The 26,223-nt window shown below is 45.1% G+C and overlaps 1 protein-coding gene across 1 annotated transcript in view; it reads right to left on the reverse strand.

Moving 5' to 3' along the window:
• LOC138733774 (splicing regulatory glutamine/lysine-rich protein 1-like) overlaps positions 1-15,203 on the reverse strand; it is a 74,101-nt gene extending 58,898 nt beyond the window's left edge. The window contains exons 1-2 of the mRNA XM_069881267.1: positions 15,034-15,203; positions 3,553-3,686 (exon numbers count right to left, since the gene is read on the reverse strand). Coding sequence (XP_069737368.1) covers positions 3,553-3,686; positions 15,034-15,194 — 295 coding nt within the window. The 5' untranslated portion in view covers positions 15,195-15,203. The remainder of the gene's footprint in view (positions 1-3,552; positions 3,687-15,033) is intronic.
• Between the last annotated feature and the right edge of the window lie 11,020 nt (positions 15,204-26,223).

Genomic DNA, 26,223 nt, shown 5'->3' on the forward strand with positions numbered 1-26,223 from the left:
AATCAGGTTAGTTTGGCAAGACCTGCCTTTCATGAACCCATGTTGACTGGGCCTGATCACCCAATTCTCCTGCATGTGCTTCATGACAGCACTCAAGATCACCTGTTCCATGACGTTTCCCAGCACTGAGGTCAGACTGACAGGCCTTTAGTTTCCTCCCTGCGACCCTTCTTGAAGATGGATATAACATCAGCCAGCCTCCAGTCAAGTGGAACCTCCCCAGTCAGCCAGGACTGCTGGTAGATCATAGAAAGGGGTTTGGCAAACACATCCGCCCACTCTCTCAATACCCTTGGGTGAATCCCATCCAGCCCCATCGACTTGTGGCTGTCTAGCTGGGCAAGCAGGTCTCTAACCCCCTCCTCATGGAATGTGGGAGCTTTGTTCTGCTCCTCTAACTCCTGGGTATGTACATACAGGGAACAACTTTCCTTACTATTAAAGACTGAGGCAAAGGCATTAAGTACCTCTGCCTTGTCCTCCATCCTTTGTCACAGCTGTTCCCTTTGCATCCAATAGGGACTGAATATTCTCCCTGGTCCTCCTTTTATTGTTAATGCATTTATATAAAGATTTTTTGTTATCTTTCACAGACTTAGCCAATCTGATTTCTAGTTGGGCCTTAGCCCTCCTGATTTTTTCCCTGCACAATCTCACTTTCTCCCTGTAGTCCACTCAAGACGCCTGTCCCTTCTTCCAAAGTTCATAGACATTCCTCTTCTTTTGGATGTCTACCCATATCTCCCTGCTCAACCAAGCTGTTTTATTTCCCCACCGGCTCCTTTTCCGGGACACGGGGACGGCTTGCTCCTGAGCTGCTAGGATTCTTCTTGAAGAGTATCCAGCCCTCATGGGCTCCCTTGCCCTTAAGTACTGTCTCCCATGGGACTTCACCAACCAGCCTTCTGAACAGTCTAAAGTCTGCCCTCTGGAAGTTTAAGGTGGCTGTTCTGCTAACTTCCTCCTCACCTCACCTAGAACTGAGAATTCTACCATCTCATGATCACTTTGCCCCAGGCATCCTCCTACCGCCACATCCCCCACAAGGCCTTCTCTGTTCACAAACAGCAGGTCCAGGAGGGCGCCTTCCCTTGTCGGCTCACTCACCAGTTGTTTGAGGAAGTTTTCATCCACACACTCCAGGAACCTCCTAGACTGCTTCTTCTCCGCTGTATCGTACTTCCAGCTGACACCCGGAAGATTGAAGTCTCCCACAAGGACAAGAGCTAGCGATCTTGAGACTGCTCCCAGTTGTTTATGGAAGAGCTCATCAGCTGCTTCTTCTTGGCTGGGTGGTCTATAACAGACTCCCATCACAATATCTGTCTTCTTGTGGGCTCCTCTGATTTTTACCCACAGGCACTTGATCCCGTCATCACCATAATCGAGCTGGAGGGTATCAAAGCACTCTCTAACATAGAGGGCTACCCCACCACCTCTCCTACCTTTCCTGTCCTGTCCCGCCTGAAGAGTTTATACCCCACCATAGCAGCACTCCAGTTATACGAGTCGTCCCACCATGTTTCCGTGATGGCAACTATGTTGTAGTCTCCTTGCCTTTCAATAGCTTCTAACTCCTCCTGCTTTTTGCCCATGCTGCGTGCATTGGTATAAATGCACTTCAGCTGGGCTGATAATACCTCAGCTCTCATAAAGGGAATAGTGTTCATTCCCAAATGACTGGTCCTTGGATTATCTAACCCATCAGTGTCGGTTTCATCCTTTCCGTCACCAGATGTACTTGCCCCCACTCACTCTGTGTATGATATACTGGAGGTCCTCGCCAGTAAACAATCCTCAGGCACTGGAGTTCCACTTCCAGGCTCACTCCTGACTAGCCTGGCTTCGTCCCCCTCCCCCATCACATCTAGTTCAAAGCTCTATTTATGAGTCCTGCTAGATTTTTGGTGAGGATTTTTGTACCCCTAGGAGACAAGCGTGCCCCATCCCTGGTAAGGAAGCCTGGAGATGCGTGGGCCAATCCATGATCAAAAAACACAAAGTTTTGCTCCTCACATCAGGTTTGGAGCCAGGTATTAATCGGCTGATATTTCTTGATCTCTCCCTCTTCGTTCCCTCCCCAGATCCCTCTTCCCCAGATCCCTCTTCCCCTCCCCAGAGCCCTGAAGTCCCTCTTAATTGCCCTCAGCATCCTCCTCTGTATGTCATTTTTGCTTATTTGGAACACTGGCAGAGGGTAATAATCTCTAGGTTTCACCAGGGAAGGAAGTTTTCTAGTGATGTCTTTCACTGAGGCCCTAGGCAGACAGCAGACTTCCCTGTGCAGTGGGTCCAGTCTGCAGATAGGGACCCCTGTTCCCTTCAGAAGGGAATTCCCCAAGACAATCACTCTTCTTTTTCTCGGAGGTTGTTTTGATTTTCATTTTCATTTGAGGATGGCGCAGCCTAGGGAATGTTCCTAGGCTGTGGGAGCTATCCTCTTCATCTGTGGGGATCAATTCTACTTGCAGTGCTTTGTATTTATTCTGCAAGGGAACCTGGGGGTTTGTTGTGTGAATGGGGAGAACAGGCTTTCTGCATCGGGCACGAACTAGCTGCCATTCCCTATCTTTATTCTCCTCAGGCTTACAGTCGGTGGATGGGTAGTTCACAACTGTGCTTGCTCTGACAGCCTGCTTAGTTTGTGAGAGGGCGCTGCTCCACTGGTCTATTTCCCTCTTACACTCCCTGATAGTCTTCAGACTAGTTACTTCCTCCCTTAGCTCTGCCACCAAGCGGAGGAGTTCCCCCACCAGAGCACAGCTTCCACAAGTGAAGTCAGTACTGGTGGTGTGATTCAGTGTGGGAGGGGGGCACTGCCTGCAGCCCAGTGTCTGGGTGGCTGCATGTGCCCACTGAGGCTCCGTCTGGGTGGCTGCATCCATCCTGGCTGGTGCAGCACCTGGAGCAGCTTTAATTTTATGCTGAGCGGCCACCATGGTCCTTGGTCCCTTCCGTCCGGCCTCTAGCCCCTCTCTTCACCCTCCCTGCTCACCCTGCCTGCTCAAACTGCCACTCAAACTGCCCTGAAATGTCAAATGCATATATAACGTCTACAAGACAAAATTGGGATTCAGTCTTAAAAAAAGGGCAAAATAATTAGTAACTTAAAAACCAAAACCACCAAACAAAAAAAACCCACCACACCAAGAGCGATACATTAAGATCCAAACTGCAATATTATCGGTGGCGGGAAATTGCTTCATCTTTTCAGTGCTCCATTGACTTCAGTGAGAACCTTGTGTGGGAATAAGCTTGCCAAAACAAACCACATTGAAGGGAATTATTTTACCTTTTCTTCCCCCAAAATATGTAATAACTATGAAAAATTACATTATTTTAATTTAAATCAACTAATTTTTACTAATGGTGAATTTCTATTAAATCTATATAATTGGGTTTCTTCATTTAACTTTCAATTTTGTTCCAATTTATTTTTTAAATCAATAAAATAAAATAACAACCGAGTGCCATCTCCTTACATAGAAAGCTTAAAACAATTAGCAGACAGGACAAAGACCAATGTTACAGATGAATATCTAAAATACCAACCTTCTGCGCAGGGCACAACTATCAAAGCTCTGTCAATAAAAACTGTGTTAGTTAGATGCTGGGCCACACCAACACTCGATGCTTCACGAAACTTAATATAACATACTTTGGAGGAAAAAGCAAGAGGTGCATTGCTGCAAGATAAAAGGAAAAAAACCCAATTAGCCGTATTAAATAATTGTATGCATGTATTTTCAACTATTGTTTCTTAATAATAATTTAAAAAAAAAAGTTTTAGACTTCCTGGAAAAGTTACCCAAAAGACAAGAGTATAGAAATTTACCAATTTGCCTACTTATTATGTCACTTAAAAAAAGCATAACATAGCCCCTCCTCCTTTTTAATGGCAACTTACAAAAGCCAAAATCCCAAATTAACAAGGCTGTAGTACGGGGTAACACTGGAGGAGGTATGAGGAATTCACAATTAGTCTAGAATAAGGAAGAAAATTACAAATATGTATGTTGGTTAATTTTCTTTTCCAGTAGAAAGTATACCAACAGAAACGTCAGAAAGCACAATATGTAACCGTGTTCAAAACAAAGAAGTTTGCTTTAAAAAAAAATACATTCTCTAGTCAAGGTTTATATTCTTTATGCAAGCAGTTTATTTCTTCACGTGAAATAACTACAGGTGAAGCCTTCAAAGACAGAATAAAACAGGATATTGCTGGAACATCAGCAAGTTCCATTTGAAAAAAAGACATCTGTCTTCTAGTAAGGCAGCAAATCATGGAAAACACACTGCACGAACTGTTTAATCCTGACCCTTCCTCAACTGAAACAGAAACACGTGTCAGCTTTCTGGAAGTACCATAAGCAGTTCAAGTTTAGCTCAATCCATCTTGTAGCCCTTCAAATTCCAAGCAGGTACTCCCAACTTTGTTGTTTGTGATTAATTAGGCTTTAGTATTTAAATACAGACTCAGAAGTTTTAGACACACTATTTCATCATATTAATTGCATAAATGAACCAAGAACTTAGTCTGAGGCAGGCAGATTGGTAAGTTTCTGGTTACCAGAGAAAGGTAACATCTATGTAAAACATCTAGAGAGACAGCCTATGAACTTCAGAATGGCAATCAGAAACATTTATGATAGAAAACTCTGTGAAAACAGAAACATTGAGGAACCAAAAATAAACAGGGAGTGGGAGAAACATAAATATGAAAGTCAACCATATACAATTTAGTAAAGTCATCACAAGATGACTACATTTCTTCTGTCTGCTTAATTTGACTGTAGTGGACAATGTTTTCACAGTTTCAAGTTTTCACATTCAGAAAGGAAATAAATGTGTAAAATGGCTTTTGAGCCATCTGTAAGGTCTTGGTTCAGAATACTTTCCATCAGAGCTGACAAAAAGCTATGACTTTTTCAGTACTAAGCAGAAATGTCTGCATACAACTTGTAATCTTACATATTCTGAAGAGCCAGACTTTGCTCACTGCAAAGATTTTTTTTTTAATGGCCACAGGGGATTTTGTCTGCATATGTGCATTTGGAGGGGAGGGCATTACAGTATTTTGATGTTGTTTGGGGTTTGTTTGTTTTTAAATACACATGCCAGTGTTACAACCCAAAGGGCTGAAGCCTCCACTGAAGATTCTGTGCTCCAGACTTGTAACATCTCTTAGCTTTTTCTTTTTTTTTTTTTTCATTGCTAACTCAAAACCAGAATTCTTTTCCAAGTAGTTCCAGGCTCCATAAATAATCCTTGTAAATTTCAACAACTATAGAGCCAGCTATGACAAGTGTATTTTTTATAATATTTCCCCCCCTGGATTTCAATCACAAAAGCTATCTAGAAATTACATTAAAAAATAATAATAATATCGCAACACTGCTGCAACAAGGCTCTAAAAAAAGTCTTGGTACGAAGTCTTTTCTGAAGGTTAAGCTATTCAATGCAATTCACTGAAGAAGTGATGAAGAGGAGATTAAGGGGAAAAGTAGAAGGCTGACAAATGTGATTTGAAAAAGGTGAAAGATAACTTATACTTTTATTTGGAAAGATCATAATGCTGGATTAGAAAAAGAAAAGGTTTTATGCTTTATAACGTGTATGCATGCATACATATGTCTACATATTCTGTTTACTGTTGAGCATCAACAGAACTAAAAGTTCATATCCATTAGAAACAAATATGCCCAGCAAAGACAATGGGATTACAAATATTAATCGCTCAACTTGAATGTTTGGGGCTTTTTTTATACAAGATGATTCATACAGAAGAGAATGCAACTTCACTCTGCTCTGCAAACTCATGCTTGACTAAAAATATTTTGCGTGCACACTGAATATTTGCAATACAGAATTGGAGAGAAAACAGGTTACAGTTCTACACAATGCAACATGTAACTTTATTTCACCACATAGCTTTATCTATAAAATTTTTAGGACAATACTCTTAATATTATATTATATATTGTTCTTGAAACAAGAACTGTTGGCTTTTTTTTTTAACTATGTGCTTCTGTACAAAGGCTAGCAAACGGAGTCCCAATCTCAGTGAAAACTTTTACTTAACTTAGTTAACACAAATATTCTGGAACGACTGAAAGCTTCCTCTTATTTCTCAGCATGAAATACATTTAAAAGAGCATATTGATATTTGTCTTTCAGTAGTTAATATCCATGAAACCTATAATTCACTAATTCAATTTACTGAATTATGTTTTTCAGCTAGAAACCAGACCAAAAAGTGAGTTTCCTGCTGTTCTGTGAAGGTAACAAAATTCATGTTCTAGAATACATTGGAAGTTTGGATTGCTTACAGAAATGTTTTTAAAGCTGACTGGGATGACATGACTTTTTGCCCAATGCTGACTCTATGGAAAAAAGCAAACTTCCTTTTTAATTGAATTAATAGAATGAATTTATTTTAAAACAATCTAAGCCTTAAATCATTAAATATCTAAGGAAAAATACGAGAAAAAATAATTTCAACAAATTGCAGACATCTTTTGTAGCATCTTTTTGCTTGACATAGTTTTACTAAAAAGACAGGACATTTAATCAAATGTCTCCTTTTTTTATAAGAAATTGGGGAAATCATCTCTTTTTTCATAACAAATTTAGTGATGACAAAACCATCTGCAATCTGACTTTTAGCTCCTTGTAGAAGCCTTTTGACTTTAGGACCTTTTTGCAGTTTTATAGTTTCATGATTTTATTATTTTTTTCCACAATAGGATGAGAGGAAATGACCTCAAATTGTGCCAGAGGAGGTTTAGATTGGATAGTAGGAAAAATTTCTTCACTGAAAGGGTTATCAAGCACTCACAGAGACTGCCAAGGGAAGTGGTTGAGTTACCATCCCTGGAGTTATTTAGAGATGTGCAGATGTGGCACTTAGGGATATGGTTTAGTAGTGGACTTGGAGTGTTAGCTTAATGGTTGGACTCAATGATCTTAAAGGTTTTTTCCAACCTAAATTATTCTGTGAATCTCTGATTCTGTGATTTTATCCAGAGGGATATTCTATATTAGCATTAATGTCTTTCGTGGCGTACATGGTACTTTCCTGTTCCACAACACAGACATCTCTGCAGCAGCACTCCATTCCTGACAAGTGACACATTTGCCAAAAATCCCTGATCTGTTAGACTGTTGTACATCTGAAATGTGCAAATTCTGAGGCTAGATAAGATATGGGTAGGATCCTAATTTATTCTAAAAAAAAAAAAAAGCAAATCCACATGTCCCCTCGTTGCAAGTCCCTCTACCTCTTTATGCATCAAATGGTGTTTGTTCTCTTTGCCCTTCATACTTTTTTACCCTCATCCTACTTTCCTGAAGAACATGGCATATTGCAAACAAAATACAGGACTGGCAGAATGATTTCTGTGCACCAGTGAAATAGCTTAATATTTGCCCTTGCCTTGCTCTGCAAGAAACATTTTCTGTGGAAATCCCCATACATCACACACCATCTTGCATTGCATTTGGTAGACAAGAAAGAGAGATAATACATATGTAACTGTAAACAAAGGTAAATAAAAGGTCAGTAGTTATAAAACCATAATCATTTCACTATTTTAATAGCAAACATTTTTATGAGGGTCTGACAGAATTCGGGAATTGATTCTTCATTATGTGTGGGAGACTGAACCTGTGCAGGTACCCCGGACAAGATCACAGACAATCAATATGATGGGAAATCAAGTCGTTTATTAGCAATTATGTTTACCAGTAGGCTCTGTTGAAAACCAGCTAACTGCATGGAAATGTGTATGTGCATGTTCTGGGCTTTCTTCTAAACAAAGCGTGTAGCTCTGCATCTCCTGATCTGCTCCAGGGTGGGTACTGGTTCACAGGCGGTGGGCTGAGTGGCTCAAAGTGATGCAGTCTTGAGAAAGTGCTAAGTCCATGCATGTTTCTGTGTTCAGTGACTCTCACTCATACAAACAGAGGGACTACTTGGAACTTGTAGTCACAAAGTCTGTTTTCACTACCTATTTGGCAAGGAAATGCATATTTCTAAATGTTATACATATGTTTTAAATAAAAACAGTAAAATAAGTAATCACAATCTCACATCCTATCTCTGAAAACTAAATAATTTAGAACAAATGTTTACTGCATTATAACCTTGACATTTCCAATTCAAACCATGTTATGGTATATGTATTTTATATATACAGACTGGCAAAATTTTATACATAGGCACAAACAGTATTTGCATACAAATGTCAAGAAAATATCTATTTGCCTTAAAATCTGCTATATAACTTATTGAAAAATAAAAGCAACAGCTCTAACATAAAATATATTGTCATGAGAAAACAAGTATATGAAGTGCACTATGGAACAAGTCCAAAGTAAAAACCTAGAAAACTGTACAAAAAAAAAAAAATCACCATAAATCTATTAAAGAATGCTTAAAACTTGGTAAAGCTGTTTTATCTTTGTGAGAATTAATTGATAAGTTTTGCTGCAGCTGGTTTGTATGTTTAATTATCTTGTCATATAAATCTGTCTTGCATCAAGAGATAATATGCAGACAATCTCCAGACATGGATAAATAACCTGAAAGAATAAACACTCTCTTAGAGTTGCAAGAATTTATTGATAAGCTTAGTTGTCTAGCAAGATGTAGTTGTCTTAGGTCAAGAGATAACCTGAAGGAAGTCTCCAGACATGGTTGGATAATCCAAAAAATAATGAGCATTCTTTGAAGATTTATATGGTCCTTTTTCTAAAACTAGTATATATACCCATTGCTTTTGTAAGATGTGATGCCTTTTTTAGAAGGGCATCCAATTCAGCGCTGAATTGTAAAATAAAAATATTACTGCCTTTGCTTCAAAGACTCTGTCCTTTTCAGTATTTTACCAGTGAATGAGTGTTTCTCACATCTTTATGTGAACGGATGCCTATTATATATATATTATATACATATTAAATCACATTTATTTTTTCTGAATGGTCTTCATTTAAACATAGCCAAGCATAATCTAGTTAACAGATAAAAATGGACAAATACCAACTTTTTTGCTACTTTGTTTTAAAGACATTGAAATTGTATTCCTGTCTTCTTTGTTTTAAAATTGAAGTATGGATATGGATAACTCCCCCTGCCACTATTCCTGTAATAAACAGGCTATTCAGCATTTTAGCTTGAATAAAGGAACGTGGGGGAGGGTCAAGGGGGGTGGAGATCCCCCCCTTCCTCAGCCGCCAGACCCCTCTCGAAAGACACGTGGCAAGACACCCCAGCACGTGCTGATGGGGGTCGACGAGCAACTGCTTTCGTGCCAAAAAGAAATGTATAAAAGGGGACAGGAGCTGGGACCAGGCGCACCTCTGGCTAGACGCAGTCCGGCCTCAGCCATGCACCCAGTGCTGTGTACCTTGCTTTGCTTACTTTATTCCACAATAAAAGACTCTCGGAATTTTAGCTTCCAGAGCATGTTTATAACAATTTGGGGGCTCGTCTGGGATCTCTTGAGCTGCGCTTGGACCATCTCACTGGCTCTTGGTGAGTGGTGCATCCCACAGCAGTTTCCAACCATTCCTATCAATCACTAAACCATGCCCCTCAGCACCTCATCCACCCGTCCTTTAAACACCTCCAGGGAAGGTAAATCAACCACCTCCCTGGGCAGCCTGTGCCAGTGCCCAATGACCCTTTCTGTGAAAAATTTTTTTCTGATGTCCAGCCTGAACCTCCCCTGGCGGAGCTTGAGACCATTCCCTTTCGTCCTGTCCCCTGTCACTTGGGAGAAGAGGCCAGCTCCCTCCTCTCTACAATCTCCTTTCAGGTAGTTGTAGAGAACAATAAAGTCTCCCCTCAGCCTCCTCTTGTCCAGGCTAAACAACCCCAGCTCTCTCAGCTGCTCCTCCTAAGACTTGTTCTCCAGCCCCCTCACCAGCTTCATTGCTCTTCTCTGGACTCACCTTGAGTTACAGCTTACAAACACATGCACTGCCAAAGCACAGGTGGGAGGTAAAGGGCATTAGTTCAAAGTTCATTAGCCCTGCGTGGCCATGGGTCCATGAGAGCAGGTATTTAGTTACTGTGACTCAGCTGCCATAAGAACAAAGAGTCACTATTTTCTGTAGCACCTGCCTCTTATACTTCAGTGAGAGGCAGGAATGAATGGGAAATCTATGCAGGAAAACACTTGGGTTTGTGGATCAAAGGATATACCCAATCTGTTAAACTTTTGCATGACAAGTCTATGGTACACATAACAGGACATCAAAAGGGAACAGTGTGGGAAATAAGGGCCAATAACCTGGCAGATCAAGAGGCCAGAGAGGCAGAAATAAAGACAAAAAGAAAAAGAAAAGCTGTTGCTAGTATTGTAACAGCACCCTGAACCTTCCGAACCCCTATATTTAGTGAAGAGGAAGAAAGAGTACTGCTAAAACTGGGGGTAAGCAAGAGCTCGGAAGGGTTATGGGCTTTACCAGATGGGAGACAGATGTTAAACAAGCCCATAGCCCAAGAAGTATTAAGTCAGATTCATGAAAAGACCCATTGGGGAATGCAGGCTCTTTGTGGCATTTTTTTTAGAAAACGCTGATGCTTAGGGGTGTATGGGTTGGCTAAACAAATTCAGACAGGGGCAACCATTTCACGGCAAACGTGTTACAACAGGAGATGCAATCCTTAGGAATAAGGTGGGACATACCCCCTGGCACCCCCAGAGTTCTGGCACAGTAGAACAAATGAATATAGAGACTCATTTGTCATGGGTACAGTGTCTCCATCTAGCAGCTCGCTTGAGGATCCGCACACGTCCCCATGTGGATGTAGGGATATCACCCTATGAGATGCTGTTTGGACTCACCAAAAAGAGCCAACCGGAACTCAGAAAATCTCCAATGCCAGAATGGGAAGGTCCCTTTCAGGTTCTCCAGACCACAGAATCTGCTGTACAGACCAGGGTGGACTCATGCCTCGTGGGTTAAGGGACTGGTGGACGAGCCAGAACCTGAGTGGACAATCAAAGCTTCCCAGGATCCACCGAGATTCACGCTATGGAAGAAGTAAAGGAGAAGGCTGACGGAGCCATCGGAAACAAACTTATTACAGTGGTTTGGACTGAATAACTGAGATTTCCTTAATGTGGTAGGGGAAAAGGGGATCTGAGGGAATTTACCTGACCCCTTCAAACTGGGTGATAACCTTTGATTGGGAGAATGAATATCCCTTGTTTTATTTGTGGGAATTTAGAACCTCAAGGAGGCAAAGGGACTCAAACTTCACACCCAACTTTAAGTGTCTTGATTGGAATACTGAACAAAGGGGAGCCAATATCCTTTGATTTAAGTGTGGGAGGAATAAATTAATTCCAGAAATTTGGGACCTTTGGGAGAAGGACTGGGAAAAGACCACTGAAAGGTGCAAAATGCGCTTTAAGTGGAAATCCATTACAAGGGAAAATAGGTTTGAAGAGCCAGACCACTAGAAGGACAATTAACCCATTGGAACTATAACCTCTGACTGTCATCAAGGAGCAGTCGGTCCTGCAGGCAAAAATTCTCTGCCACCAAGAAGATCCATTGCCTCAGTTGTTAGCTGCAACCTAACAAGCCAAGAGATGGGTGGATGTTGAGGAGTTTTTAGATCAAAATGGGCACGGATATTTAGACGTGCACAACCCAGCTTCTGCACCTGAATAAAGTTAGCCTTGTAAAAGAATTAGTCACTGTAGAGGACACGTTGCCTTTAAGGTTTCTCTCTGTATTATCAGAAAGTTGCTCTGCCTTGTACTCCTCTCACTTCTCACAGGAAGTTTTCCTCAGTAGTCCTTGACTTGTTATTTTGTAGACCAGAGTGCTCACATAGCCGTTTCTCATGGGAAAGCATAATACTGTAGGTAAACAATGATTGTTTACTGCTAAAGGAGAACTGACAAATCAGCTTGTAACACCACAGCTCGCCCCTGCTGAAGAGGGGTATAAATGTAATGCAAAATCTCAATAAAACGGCTTCACTTGATCACATTGGTCGTGTGATGTCCCTATCCTCTGCAGGTGGAGAGATGAGTACGCTCCTCCTTACAGTGATCAGTGGTTTGAGAGTTGAAACAAATTCAGGTCAGAAGGTCACCGAATCCCTGATATACCACACTCATTACAAGTGTAAAGGAACAAGAAGTGGGAAAGGGTAAATTGGGGAAACAGCTGAATATAAATTTGCAGAAGGGGATCAGACCCCAGTACAAAGAAATGGAACTACTGTTCCACTCTTTTTACAGAAAAAATGAAAACAGGGGCCAAGTCTGAAATCCCAATGGTCGCCCAGAATTTAACAACTTTGCGGAAAATATTGCAAAGGCACTTAGTATTACCAATTGCTATGTTTGTGGAGGGACAAACACGGGGGAAACAATGGCCATGGGGATCTCAAGAAATAGATCTATTTGGGAAAGATCAGTGGCTCCAGAATGAAGTAGCCAGTGGAAATTATCATTGGGAGGTTCTGCTGGCAACGCCTTAAAAGGAAACTTAAATGGTTGGGATAAGTGGGTGTTCAGAGATTGCAAATAGAGAAGAAGAACTGGAGCCTGAGCCTTCCCAAAGAGATTGGGTGGGAAATCTCTGAAGGGTTATATTGGATCTGTGGAAACATGGCAACATGAATTTGGAAACATGGAAACATGAATTACCAAAGGATGGTCTTCTTCGATGAGAATGGCCATTTGTTGAATTGGTTAGCCCTGGATTATATGAATCATAGAATCGAATCATAATCCCCAGGTTGGAAAAGACCCACCGGATCATCGAGTCCAACCATTCCTATCAAATAATAAACCATGCCCCTCAGCGCCTCGTCCACCCGTGCCTTAAACACCTCCAGGGAAGGTGAATCAACCACCTCCCTGGGCAGCCTGTTCCAGGGCCCAATGACGCTTTTCGCGAAATATTTTTTCCTAATGTCCAGCCTAAACCTCCCCTGGCAGAGCTTGAGGCCATTCCCTCTTGTCCTGTCCCCTGTCACTTGGGAGAAGAGGCCAGCACCCTCCTCTCCACAACCTCCTTTCAGGTAGTTATAGAGAACAATGAGGTCTCCCCTCAGCCTCCTCTTCTCCAGGCTAAACAACCCCAGCTCTCTCAGCCACTCCTCCTAAGGCCTGTTCTCCAGCCCCTTCACCAGCTTTGTTGCTCTTCTCTGGACTCGCTCCAGAGCCTCAACATCCTTCTTGTGGTGAGGGGCCCAGAAGTGAACACAGGATTCAAGGAGTGGTCTCACCAGTGCCGAGTACAGAGGGAGAATAACCTCCCTGGACCTGCTGGTCACGCCGTTTCTGATACAAGCCAAGATGCCATTGGCCTTCTTGGCCACCTGGGCACACTGCTGGCTCATGTTCAGTCCACTGTCAACCAACACCCCCAGGTCTTTCTCCTCCAGGCAACTTTCCAGCCAGACTTCTCCTAGTCTGTAGCACTGCATAGGGTTGTTGTGCCCCAAGTACATGCAACCGACGGGGGAGCATGTGGAAAATTCAACCTCACTAATTGTTTAAATTTAGTGGACTGTTCATGTTCTAGTTCAGACATGGGATGGGTTAAAGTTAGTGGATTGTTATATTTTCAAGCCAAAAATTAGATCAAATATTACAGGGGGAAATTGTAATAAACAGGCTATTCAGCGTTTTGGCTTGAATAAAGGAACGTGGGGGAGGGTCAAGGGGGGTGTAGATCCAAACGTATTGGTCCTGATCACTGTACTTGAGTTTAGGACAAATGCTTAAGTCATAGGGTGAAATGTCTTTTTTCTTTGGTGGCGCCAGCTTGTCTGCAGTGCCAGGTTCAACAGAGGTGCAGTTCTGCAGCAGCCCCCCGCCTTCCTCGGCCCACCAGACCCCTCTCAAAAGACACATTGCAAGATCACCCCAACACGTGCTGATGGGGGTCGACGAGCAACTGCTTTCGTGCAAAAAAGAAATATATAAAAGGGGACGGGAGCCTGGACCGGGTGCAGCTCTGGCTAGACGCAGCCCGGCCTCAGCCACATGCCCAGCACTGTCTACCTTGCTTTGCTGACTTTATTCCACAATAAAAGAGATATTTTAAACTCTCAGAATTTTAGTTTCCAGAGTGCGTTTACAACATTCCTATTTAATTTTCATAAAGAAAAAGAAAATATACATGGTTTGGAAGGGCATATCTGTCATTCACTTCCTAATACAACAGATACATTAAAAAAAAAAAAACATTTATTTTCCTCCCCTATTCTGTCGGCCACCATCTGCTTGGAAGAAACACCAACGTTTACAAAATAACAATGTCATCTCCTATCTGAGCAGATCTCACACATGCAGCCGACATATTGAGGATAGCTATAATTTACTTTCATTTACTGCAAACATCTTATTGGAGGCATTTCTGAGCACAGGGCAGGTACTGTTCCTCTATTATTCATAGCAATAATGGCTTCTTTTGGACAGCCCTTTCTCGAAGGAGAAGAGCCCTTCAAACAAAAAGGGTGGCTTGGCAGCCACCTCAGAGAAGGTCAGGCCTGGGGCGTTCCCGCCCGACCCCCCTTTCACTTCGCCTGAGTCCAAGCGAAGAGAAAGGTGAATCATAGAAGAGGGGCTTTCAGGAAAAGGGGGGAAACAAGACCTACACCAGGGAAGTGCTTCGGGGCAGCCTGGGAGCACGCTTCTCGACAGGCCTTAGGCGACAGCGCCCACTGGGTAGCCGCGGCCCTGGCCACAACCAGGAGAAAACAAAACCTGCTGTATGTCTACAGGCCGCTCCAGAGATGCCGCGACTGCTCCCCTATTCTGGACCAGGGCCGCCATCTTAGGTCTAGACGAAGCCTCTTTCCCCTAACGCTCCAGGCCCTATTCAAAGGGGTGGGACCACGTGACTACCCTCCCTGTGCAGAAGACACTGGTGCCCACACTCAAGATGGCACATGGGGCCTTCTGCCTCTTCCCTCCATCTTTCCGACCCTTCTAGGCCTCTTCCTCCTCCCAAGTCTCTATCGCTCCAGAGGCCGGCGCAGGGCCTACTTACTCCGGAGGATAGAGGCGCAACTCCTCGATATCTCCCAGGAAGCCGAAGAGAATCCTCATCTGCTCACTGGTCACTGCCGGAGACAGGTTCGTAACCTGAATGACAGGCGTAGGGCCCAAGGGGAAGCCGAGCGGCACGCCGATCCCTCCGCTGTTCATCATGGCGGGCCTGCACGACCCCTCTGCTTGCAGCGGTACCACACACAGCCGGAAAGGCGGGCCTGACGACAGAGAGGAGCGCGCGGTGCCTGCCAGAGCGTCCTAGTATGCGGGCGCTCTAGTGGCGGACTCGACTGCTCCCAGGAGTTTTTTCTGGGCCGGCAGCCGTTTTTCCTGTGCTGGCTGGAACTCACGGGGGAGCGGGCGCTCTCGCTCCGCGCAGACGAGACTTCGAGCTCGGCTGCGAAGGCTCCTCTGCAGGAGGAGAAAGGAGAAAACCCGCTCTTCCCTTCGGTTTCCCAAGGAGTCAGCCAGGCTGCCATTACCAGGGCGGGGCTGCATCCCCCCTCCCCTCCCTCGTCCTCGCTTCACACACGCTACTCGCCCCGGGCTTCTTCAGGGGACCGGACCGCCACTTGCTGCAGGTCTTCCTCCATCTGGGCACACTTTTTGCAGGCAGCTCTGCTGCCTTTCCCTGTCCCAGGAGAAATGTCCTGCAGTCCGAGGTCTGCACCGCAGCCTTTCTTCTCAGCAGCTCCGTTTGCATGGAGGCATCGGCTACTGCTGGATGGTGCAGACCACCCATCTGGAGCCGCAGCCTTTGCTCTTGGATAAGTGCCCACCCTTCTGCCTTGAGAGTCAGGTAGGATGAGTGCCCTTAACCTGTCCAGAAGTTCACAGAACAATGCCTGGTTGCTGGGTTACGTATATTTCAAGTCTCCCACTCGGCCAGTGGATTGCCCCTCCTTCAAAGAGGCGCCCCTCCTCGATGTGCTGTGATTGCTGGCTCTGGTTGCTAGCGTTCCCTAGGCTGCTTTTTATAGATGTGGGGTTAGCCACCGTTCCTCTGGCAATGTCCAGACCTCGTCGGCATCTCCCACGAGAGCTGCCGACTCCTGGCGGGTCTCTCCACTGCTCTGGCATTTCCCTGCTTAATCTTAAAGAAGTTTAACTGGAGAATTCAAGACCTTTTGTTATATATTATGCAAAATTAAACTCTGGTATGATTAATCTGTCTATAGGAACATTGCATAAAGATTTCCTGTGTTTTGACTAGTACATTTCATCCAAACATGGTTAGCAGAGGTGTAGAAGCTATTACTGCTTTGATCATTTGTGTCCTTTCTCCTTACATCTCTAAAATTCACAAACAGAAAAATTCTGTGCTGTCAGAACTGGATGGGATACGCCCCCTCAAGTAAATCCTTTAATAGTAAATACGAAATTTAATAGTAAATATGAAGTTCTGAGCTACTGGTCTCCTTCCCAAAAATAAAACAGAAGCCAAACACTGTTTAAATTTTTATATTTGTCAGTCCCTACTGCAGGAAAAAATTAGCTTGGAAAATTATATGAAAAAAAAATATTGGATTTTGGAATAATAGCAAGAAAATAAGAAAAACTTTTGAAAGCCTTGGTCCATACAGGCTGTCATTAAAATGCCAGAAGGAAACAACTGATCTGTTTTAGCCTAACTGTTCAAAATGTAAAAGTATTTAAGATCCACTCCCTCTCCTAAAATATAAAACATCTATTGAGGAAAAAAAAGTTAAATAGAATGGGTAGATATGCAGGAGGGGAATCAATGTACAATCATTGCCCTTAACATAATCTCTCTAATCAGTGGTTAACAGACTTGCCTTAACATCTCCTTACCGGATGCTGGGATCTGAACAGGCTGGACCGCTGGGCTGAGTCCAATGGCATGAGGTTTAACAAGGCCAAATGCCGGGTCCTGCACTTGGGGCACAACAACCCTATGCAGTGCTACAGACTAGGAGAAGTCTGTCTAGAAAGCTGCCTGGAGGAGAGGGACCTGGGGGTGTTGGTTGACAGTGACTGAACATGAGCCAGCAGTGTGCCCAGGTGGCCAAGAAGGCCAATGGCATCTTGGCTTGTATCAGAAACGGAGTGACCAGCAGGTCCAGGGAGGTTATTCTCCCTCTGTACTCGGCATTGGTGAGACCGCTCCTTGAATACTGTGTTCATTTCTGGGCCCCTCACCACAAGAAGGATGTTGAGGCTCTGGAGCGAGTCCAGAGAAGAGCAACCAAGCTGGTGAGGGGACTGGAGAGCAGGCCTTAGGAGGAGCGGCTGAGAGAGCTGGGGTTGTTTAGCCTGGAGAAGAGGAGGCTGAGGGGAGACCTCATTGTTCTCTATAACTACCTGAAAGGAGGTTGTAGACCTCTTCTCCCAAGTGACAGGGGACAGGACAAGAGGGAGTGGCCTCAAGCTCCGCCAGGGGTGATTTAGGCTGGACATTAGGAAGAAATTTTTCACAGAAAGGGTCATTGGGCCCTGGAACAGGCTGCCCAGGGAGGTGGTTGAGTCACCTTCCCTGGAGGTGTTTAAGGGACGGGTGGACGAGGTGCTGAGGGGCATGGTTTAGTGTTTGATAGGAATGGTTGGACTCGATGATCCGGTGGGTCTCTTCCAACCTGGTGATTCTGTGATTCTGTAGGCCAAAAGAAAACTTTAGCTGCGATCTAAGTGCTGGATTAATACATGCAGGGGCTTCTTTTTGGTTTTGCTCCTGCACAGTTTTCAGATGCTGTGACAGCAAATAATAAATGATAAACCGTCCATGCATCCACAATATGAGTGCTCAAGAGAAGAAATACGCAATGCATTGTGAAAACAAAAAGTGAGATTTTTTTAGAGGTACTGGACAAATCTCAGAGGGTATTTGCTTGCCCTTACAACATACTTCTTTTGTTTCATTAATCACCTGAGTTTTTCCTGTGTACAGAAAATAACCTTCCCCTAAAACTGCATCATTCCCTCTTCCTTTTAATTTCTGAAAAAAACAACAGCAATACATTACCCTCATAGATATCATGAAACGTGAATTCCATGTTACCTATGTGTAAAAAGGTAAAGTCTTTAATCAAAAGCAACTATTAACATTTTGTCTAAGATTGTATTTCCTGGTCTTTCCACAAGGTTTAAAAAGCATTTACTGGGAAATGTTAATTGCAAGTAGCAGAAGCAAAATATTTGCAGTTCAGAAGGAAGTTACAGTAAACAGCTTCTCTATCACCTAGTCTCCCTCTCACCCAGAGAAGGGGAATCAGGAAAGGAAAAGATGACCCAAAGGTTGAAATAGAAAACATTTTTAATAAAATAATAAAAGCTCAATATTAATAATAATACAAAAATAATATACAAAATTTACAAAACAAATACTCAGCTTAGTCCTGGGCATACCTGCTACTAGCAATGACCACCAGATGATGGACACAGGGAGCTCAGCAGTTCCAGTGGTACAGATGCCACTGCCAGTCGTAGAGAGAACACAAAACCCTGAACTGGATTCAGAGCAGAACTGCAGGCAAGGGACTGCCAAGGGTAGAGTGTGAAGAGGAAGAGAGCACATCCCGAGAAAACTTCCTAATTCATACTGAGTGTGATATTTATCGTATGGAATACTTCTATTGGCTCATTTGAGTCATCCATCCTGGGTCCACTCCTCCCAGCTTTATACACCTGCTCACTTGTGAAGCACGTTAAACTGAGAAAGTCCTTCATTTTCCTGGAAACAGCATTCCTCTTGGACCAGAAGCTAGACATCGCCTAACCACAAACCAAAACAATAGGTGTTATCAACTTTATTCCTGTTATCAACTTTATTCCTGCAATAAACTTAAAATGCTACAGTTACTTAGAAGATAATTGATTCTATCCCAGTCGAAACCTGGATAGAGTAAAACATATTTTATATGATCAGGAGAAAAGTCTTTTTCCTGACAAGAAATTGCTTTTAAAGGTAGACAGCGGGTACTCTGTTAGAGGTGGACATCAGTATAGCATTTACTGCACTTCCATGCTTAGGGAATGGAAATCAAATGAGGTAGGATAAAGACAGAAACAGAGAGGCGCAGAGAGGACCTAGGGACTAGGCAGAAGACATCAAAGACCATGGTGGCCACCCGGCAGAAGGTTAAAGCTGCTCCGGGTGCTGCAGCAGGCAGGGTGGATGCTGCCACCCAGACGGAGCCACAGTGGGTGCATGCAGCTACCCAGACCCTGGGCTGCAGGCAGTGCCCCCCTCCCACACCGGCTCGTGCCTCTGGTACTGGCCCCACTTGTGAAAGCTGCGCTCGAGTGGGGGAACTCCTTCACATGGTGGAGGAGCTAAGAGAGGAGGTGAAGAGGCTGAGGACCATCAGGGAGTGTGAGAGGGAGATAGACCAGTGGAGCAAGGCCCTCTCACTAACTCAGCAGCCTGCTGGGGCTGGTGTGTCCGAACATCATCCACTTGCAAACTGCATGGTTGGGGGAACAAGAGATGGGGAGTGGCAGCAAGTTCCTGCCAGAGGAAGGAAACCTGCTCCCCTCACCCAGACAGCAAAGCCCCAGATCCCCCTGGCGAACAAGTACCAGGTGCTGCAGGTGGAATCCAGCCCTGAGGATGAGGATGATGGCTCCCACAGCCTAGAATCCTTCCCTAGCCTGCACCATCCTCAGAAGAAGATAAAAACATCCTCCATCAAGAAGAGGAGGGTGATTGTTGTAGGGGACTCCCTCCTAAAAGGAACGGAGGGACCCATTTGCAGACCGGACCCGCTCCACAGAGAGGTCTGCTGCTTACCAGGGGCATCACTGAAGGAGGTAGCTAGAAAACTTCCTTCCCTGGTCCACGAGACAGACTACTATCCTCTGATAATGGTCCAAACTGGTAACGACGGCCTAGCAAACAAAAAGCCCAAAACCATCAAGAGAGACTTCAGGGCCATTGGGAGAATGATGGAGGGCTCCGGGGCACAAATAGTATTCTGCTCCATCCCAATGCTAAATGGAGAGGAGCGGGAAGCCAGGATGAAGAATTCGATTAATACCTGGCTCCGAGCCTGGTGCGAGGAGAGGGGCTTTGGCTTTTTTGATCATGGGGTGGCTCACGCACCCCCAGGCTTTCTCGCTCAGGGTGGGACACATGGGTCTCCTAGTGGGGCTAAAGCCCTTGCTAGAAACCTAGCTAAGCTCATAAACCGAGCTTTAAACTAGGTGTGAAGGGGGAGGGGGTTGAGACCAGGCTAGACATGAACGAGCCTGGACGTGGGGAATTGGTGATTGGGAGAGGGTGCGCGGGTGAGGACCACCAGTACCTCACCACACAAAAAGTGGGGGAGAAAACACCTTGGGGTGCTAAGGGAGATGCAGGCACTCTGGTGTTAGCTACTCCAGTTACCAGCAAGTTGGGAATGAACCCTGTTCCCTCTAGGAGAGCTGAAGGCTCGGCAGCTCAGCTGAAGTGCATTTACACCAATGCACACAGCATGGGGAATAAGAAGGAAGAACTGGAAGCTGTCATAGGGCAAGGAGCCTATGATGTTGTTGCCATCACGGAAACGTGGTGGGACGACTCATATAACTGGAGTGCAGCTATGGTGGGGTATAAGCTTTTCAGGTGGGACAGGAAGGGTAGGAGAGGAGGCGGGGTAGCCCTCTTTGTAAGGGAGGACTTGGACACTGTTGAGATGGATTGTGGCAATGAGGAGGTTGAGTGCCTGTGGGTTAAAATCAGAGGAGCCCACCAGAAGGTAGATTTTGTGATGGAAGTCTGTTACAGACCACCCAGCCAAGGAGAAGCAGCTGATGAGCTCTTCTATAAACAGCTGCGGTCAATCTCTAGATCAATGCCTCTTGTTCTTGTGGGAGACTTCAATCTTCCAGATACCTGCTGGGAGTACAATAGAGCAGAAAGGAAGCAGTCCAGGAGGTTCCTGGAGTGCGTGGAAGACAACTTCCTTGCACAGCTGATGAATGAACCAACAAGGGAAGGTGCCCTCCTGGACCTGCTGTTTGTGAACAGAGAAGGCCTTGTGGGGGATGTGGCAGTAGGTGGACGCCTAGGACTAAGTGACCATGAGATGATAGGGTTTTCTGTTCTAGGTGAAGTGAAGAGGGTGGTTAGCAAGATGGTAGCATTAAATTTCCAGAGGGCAGACTTTGATCTCTTCAGAAGGCTGATTGGCGAAGTCTCATGGGAGACAGTACTCAAGGGCAAGGGAGCCCAGGAGGGCTGGGAGCTCTTCAAAAAGGAAATCCTAGCAGCTCAGGAGAAAGCCATCCCCATGTTCCGGAAAAAAAGCCGGCAGGGGAGAAAGCCAGCTTGGTTGAATAGAGAGATCTTGAGGGATATCAAGAAGAAGAGAAATGTTTATGGGCTTTGGAAGAAGGGACAGGCCTCTTGGGTGGACTACAGGAGGGAAGTGAGATTGTGTAGGGAAAAAATCAGAAGGGCTAAGGCTCAGCTAGAAATTGGATTAGCCAAGTCTGTGAAAGATAACAAAAAATCTTTCTACAAATATATAAATAATAAAAGGAGGACTAGGGAGACCATACAGTCCCTATTGGACGCAGAAGGAACAACAGTGACAGGGGATGAGGAAAAGGCTGAGGTACTTAATGCCTTCTTTGCCTCAGTCTTTAGTTGTAAGGAGGGTCGTTCCGTCTGTGTACAAACCAAGGAGCTAGAGGAGCAAAATGAGGCTCCCGTGATCCAAGAGGAGGTGGTCAGAGCCTTGCTAGCCCAACTAGACACCCACAAGTCTATGGGGCTGGACGGGATTCACCCAAGGGTATTGAAGGAGCTGGCGGATGTGCTGGCCAAACCCCTTTCCATCATCTTCCAACAGTCCTGGAAGACTAGGGAAGTCCCACTGGACTGGAGGCTGGCTGATGTTGTGCCCATCTACAAGAAGGGTCGCAGGGAGGATCCAGGAAACTACAGGCCTGTCAGTCTGACCTCAGTGCCAGGGAAAGTCATGGAACAGGTGATCTTGAGGGCTATCATGAAGCACATGCAAGAGAACTGGGTGATCAGGCCCAGTCAACATGGGTTCACAAAAGGCAGGTCTTGCCAAACTAACCTGATCGTTTTATATGACAAAGTCACTCGGCTGCTGGATGAGGGAAAGGCTGTGGATGTGGTCTTCCTGGACTTCAGTAAAGCCTTTGACACAGTTTCTCACAGCATTCTGCTTGAGAAACTGTCAGCCTCTGGCCTGGACAGGTGCACACTCTCCTGGGTGGAAAACTGGTTGGATGGCCGGGCCCAGAGAGTGGTGGTAAATGGTGTGAAATCCAGCTGGAGGCCAGTGACTAGTGGGGTTCCCCAGGGCTCAGTGCTGGGTCCAGCCCTGTTCAATGTCTTTATCAATGACCTGGATGAAGGCATTGAGTGCACCCTTAGCAAGTTTGCAGATGACGCTAAGCTGGGTGGAAGTGTGGATCTGCTGGAGGGTAGAGAAGCTCTGCAAAGGGATCTGGACAGGCTGGACCGCTGGGCAGAGTCCAATGGCATGAGGTTTAACAAGGCCAAATGCCGGGTCCTGCACTTGGGGCACAACAACCCTATGCAGTGCTACAGACTAGGAGAAGTCTGTCTAGAAAGCTGCCTGGAGGAGAGGGACCTGGGGGTGTTGGTTGACAACCGACTGAATATGAGCCAGCAGTGTGCCCAGGTGGCCAAGAAGGCCAATGGCATCTTGGCTTGTATCAGAAACGGTGTGACCAGCAGGTCCAGGGAGGTTATTCTCCCTCTGTACTCGGCACTGGTGAGACTGCTCCTCGAATCCTGTGTTCACTTCTGGGCCCCTCACCACAAGAAGGGTGTTGAACCTCTGGAGCGAGTCCAGAGAAGAGCAATGAAGCTGGTGAGGGGGCTGGAGAACAGGCCTTATGAGGAGCGGCTAAGAGAGCTGGGGTTGTTTAGCCTGGAGAAGAGGAGGCTGAGGGGAGACCTCATTGCTCTCTACAACTACCTGAAAGGAGGTTGTAGAGGGGAGGGTGATGGCCTCTTCTTCCAAGTGACAGGGGACAGGACGAGAGGGAATGGCCTCAAGCTCTGCCAGGGGAGGTTTAGGCTAGACGTTAGGAAAAAATTCTTTACAGAAAGGGTCATTGGGCACTGGAACAGGCTGCCCAGGGAGGTGGTTGAATCCCCTTCCCGGAGGTGTTTAAAGCACGGGTGGACGAGTTGCTGAGGGATATGGTTTAGTGTTTGATACGAACGGTTGGACTCGATGATCCAGTGGGTCTCTTCCAACCTGGTTATTCTGTGATTCTGTGATTCTGTGATTAGGAAGCCTTCTTTAAATGGAGCCCTAAAGACTGACAGAAGAATGTTATCCACACGGTGCATATATTTAATATAAAATCAAATAGTTCTAAGTCTTGAGCAATTTACAAAAAGGTAAAATTTAACTTCAGGTTCAACTACTCCTCGGGCACTTAAGGCTACACAGTCTAAATACAATAACCATTTGATGTTGGTGTTCAGTTCCTGGAGGGGGGAACAAATCAAATAGTAGGATCACAACCCTGGACTTCGGGAGTGCAGGCCTTTGCCTGCTCATGGACTGGCCTGGAACAATCCCATGGGAGATGGTTCTAAAAAGAAGGGCTCAGGAGAGATGTGGGTTTTTTTAAGGATGACATCCTCCAAGCTCAGGAACAGTCCTTCCTGATGTGCAGGAAGTCAATATAATAGGAATATAATATTCCTTGTCTTGTGAATTAATCAAGAGGCGTAATATTCAAATGCCAGTCTCCTACTCACAGTAGACTTCTTGTTCAAGACAACTTCTGATAATACTCTTGTTTTATCAGTTTTTGCCTAGACATATGCCCCAGTTAGTGTTATTTTTCTGCCTCTCAATCAGTCAGGAATTTTAATCAATGTATAAATTCATGTAGAGATGCTTGCCAAAACCTCAGTTCTGATAGCATGCATTGTTTCTGTCAAAGTAGATGATTAACATGAAATCTGACAACTACGGTATATGTTTTCCCTAAATTTACGGTTGTTTCAGCACCTTTTTTCTATCATTTGGGTAGAAATTGCTTTCATAACCTTACCATCATTATACCTTTCAGATTTATCAGGTAGCTGCTGTCTTTTTATTATATACCTTAATATGTTTGGTTTTTTTTCTAATGAGACTGTTGTGTAGTAGAGGAAAACATCTTGCAGCTCTCCAACCCTCTGATCATCTTTGTAGATCCTCTGGACCTGTTCCAACAGCTTCATAGAATCATAGAATAGTTTGGGTTGGAAGGGACCTTAAAGATCAGCCAGTTCCAATCTCCTGCCATGGGCAGGGACACCTCCCACTAGATCAGGCTGCCCCAGGCCCCATCCAACCTGGCCTTGAACACCTCCAGGGATGGGGCATCCACAACTTCCCTGGGCAACCTGTTCCAGTGCCTCACTACTCTCATAGTGAAGAAATTCTTCCTTATGTCTAGTCTAAATCTGCCCCTCTCCAGTTTATACCCATTGCCCCTAGTTCTATCACTACAGGCCTTTGTAAACAGTCCCTCCCCAGTGTTCTTGTAGGCCCCCTTCAGGTACTGGAAGGTTGCTATAAGATCTCCTCAGAGCCTTCTCTTCTCCAGGCTGAATAAGCTCAACTCTCTCAACCTGTCCTCGTATGGGAGGTGCTCCAGCCCTCTGATCGGATTTGTAGCCTCCTCTGGACCCATTCCAACACTTCCATATCCTTCTTATGTTGAGGATTCCATAACGGGACACAATACTCCAGGTGAGGTCTCACAAGAGAGGAATAGAGGGGCAGAATCACCTCCCTTGACCTGCTGGCCCCACTTTTTTTGAGGCAGCTCAGGATACGGTTGGCTTTCTGGGCTGCAATTGCACATTGCCGGCTCATCTTGAGCTTATCATCAACCAGCACCCTGAAGTCCTTCTCCGCAGGGCAGCTCTCAATCATATCATCCCCCATCCTGTATTGAAACCGGGGATTGCCCTGACACAGGTGCAGGACTTCGCACTTGGCCCTGTTGAACCTCATGAGGTTCTCACAGGCCCACTTCTTCAGCTTGTCCAGGTCCCTCTGAATGACATTGCGTCCTTCATGTGTGGCAACTGCACCACTCAGCTTGGTGTCATCTGCAGACTTGCTGAGGGTGCACTGGATCTCGCTGTCTATATCATGGATGAGGATGTTAATCAGCACTGGTCCCAGTACGGACCCCTGAGGGACACCAATTGTCACGGATCTCCATCTGGACTTTGGGCCATTGACCACTACTCTCTGAATACGACCATCCAACCAGTTTCTTATCCACTGAACAGTCCACCCATAAAATCCATTTCTCTCCAATTTAGAGAGAAGCATGTTGTGGGGGACTGTGTCAAAGGCTTTACAGAAAGAAGTCCAGATAGATGACATCCATTGGTTTACCCATGTCCACTGCTGCGGTTACCCCATCATAGAAAGCCACTAGGTTGGTCAGGTGCCGAGGGGATTGGGACACGGACTTCAATCTGATGGATCAAAGACCCTTTATTGTGTTAGTTTTCTCTTTATATACCTTTTTGGGTTACACATCGGGCTATGCATAAACTGTCCACGCGCTTATCTGCAGTTTATTATTGGTTAAAAGTACTTGTCCATGTGCCTATTACTAACATATTATTGGCTAAACAACCACGCATGCGTATAAACAAGTTATCTAAAATTAGCCATGTTGACATTTTTCCTCTTTGTTTTTCTCTCAGTTGCTTCTTCTTTCCACTGAGCTAGCTCCCTGTTTCAAGGTCTTGTCAGGGTTGCTCAATGTCAACGGGGTTTATAGCATCAAGTCCTTCTTCTTTATAAAATGTTTCTACAGTCAGGCAGGACTTGCCCCTGGTGAAGCCATGCTGCCTGCCATTAATCACCTCCCTACCTTCCATGTGTTTTAGCAGAGCTCCTAGGAGGATCTGTCCCATGATCTTCCCAGGCACAGAGGTGAGGCTGACAGGTCAACAGTTCCCAGGGTCCTCCTTTCTACCCTTTTTAAAAATGGGCACAATGTTACCCTTCTTCCAGTCCCCAGGGACTTCTTCTGACTGCCATGACTTTTCAAATATCATGGAGAGTGACTTGGCAACCACATTGGCCAACTCCCTCAGGACTCTGGGATGCATCTCATCAGGTCTCATAGACCTGTAGCATGTTCAGGTTCCTCAGGTGGTCACAGACTCGGTCCTCCCCTACAGTGTGGGGGGGGGCTTTACCCCCAG

The sequence above is a fragment of the Phaenicophaeus curvirostris genome (genome assembly GCF_032191515.1).
Source record: "Phaenicophaeus curvirostris isolate KB17595 chromosome W unlocalized genomic scaffold, BPBGC_Pcur_1.0 scaffold_34, whole genome shotgun sequence".
NCBI classification, from domain to species: domain Eukaryota; kingdom Metazoa; phylum Chordata; class Aves; order Cuculiformes; family Cuculidae; genus Phaenicophaeus; species Phaenicophaeus curvirostris.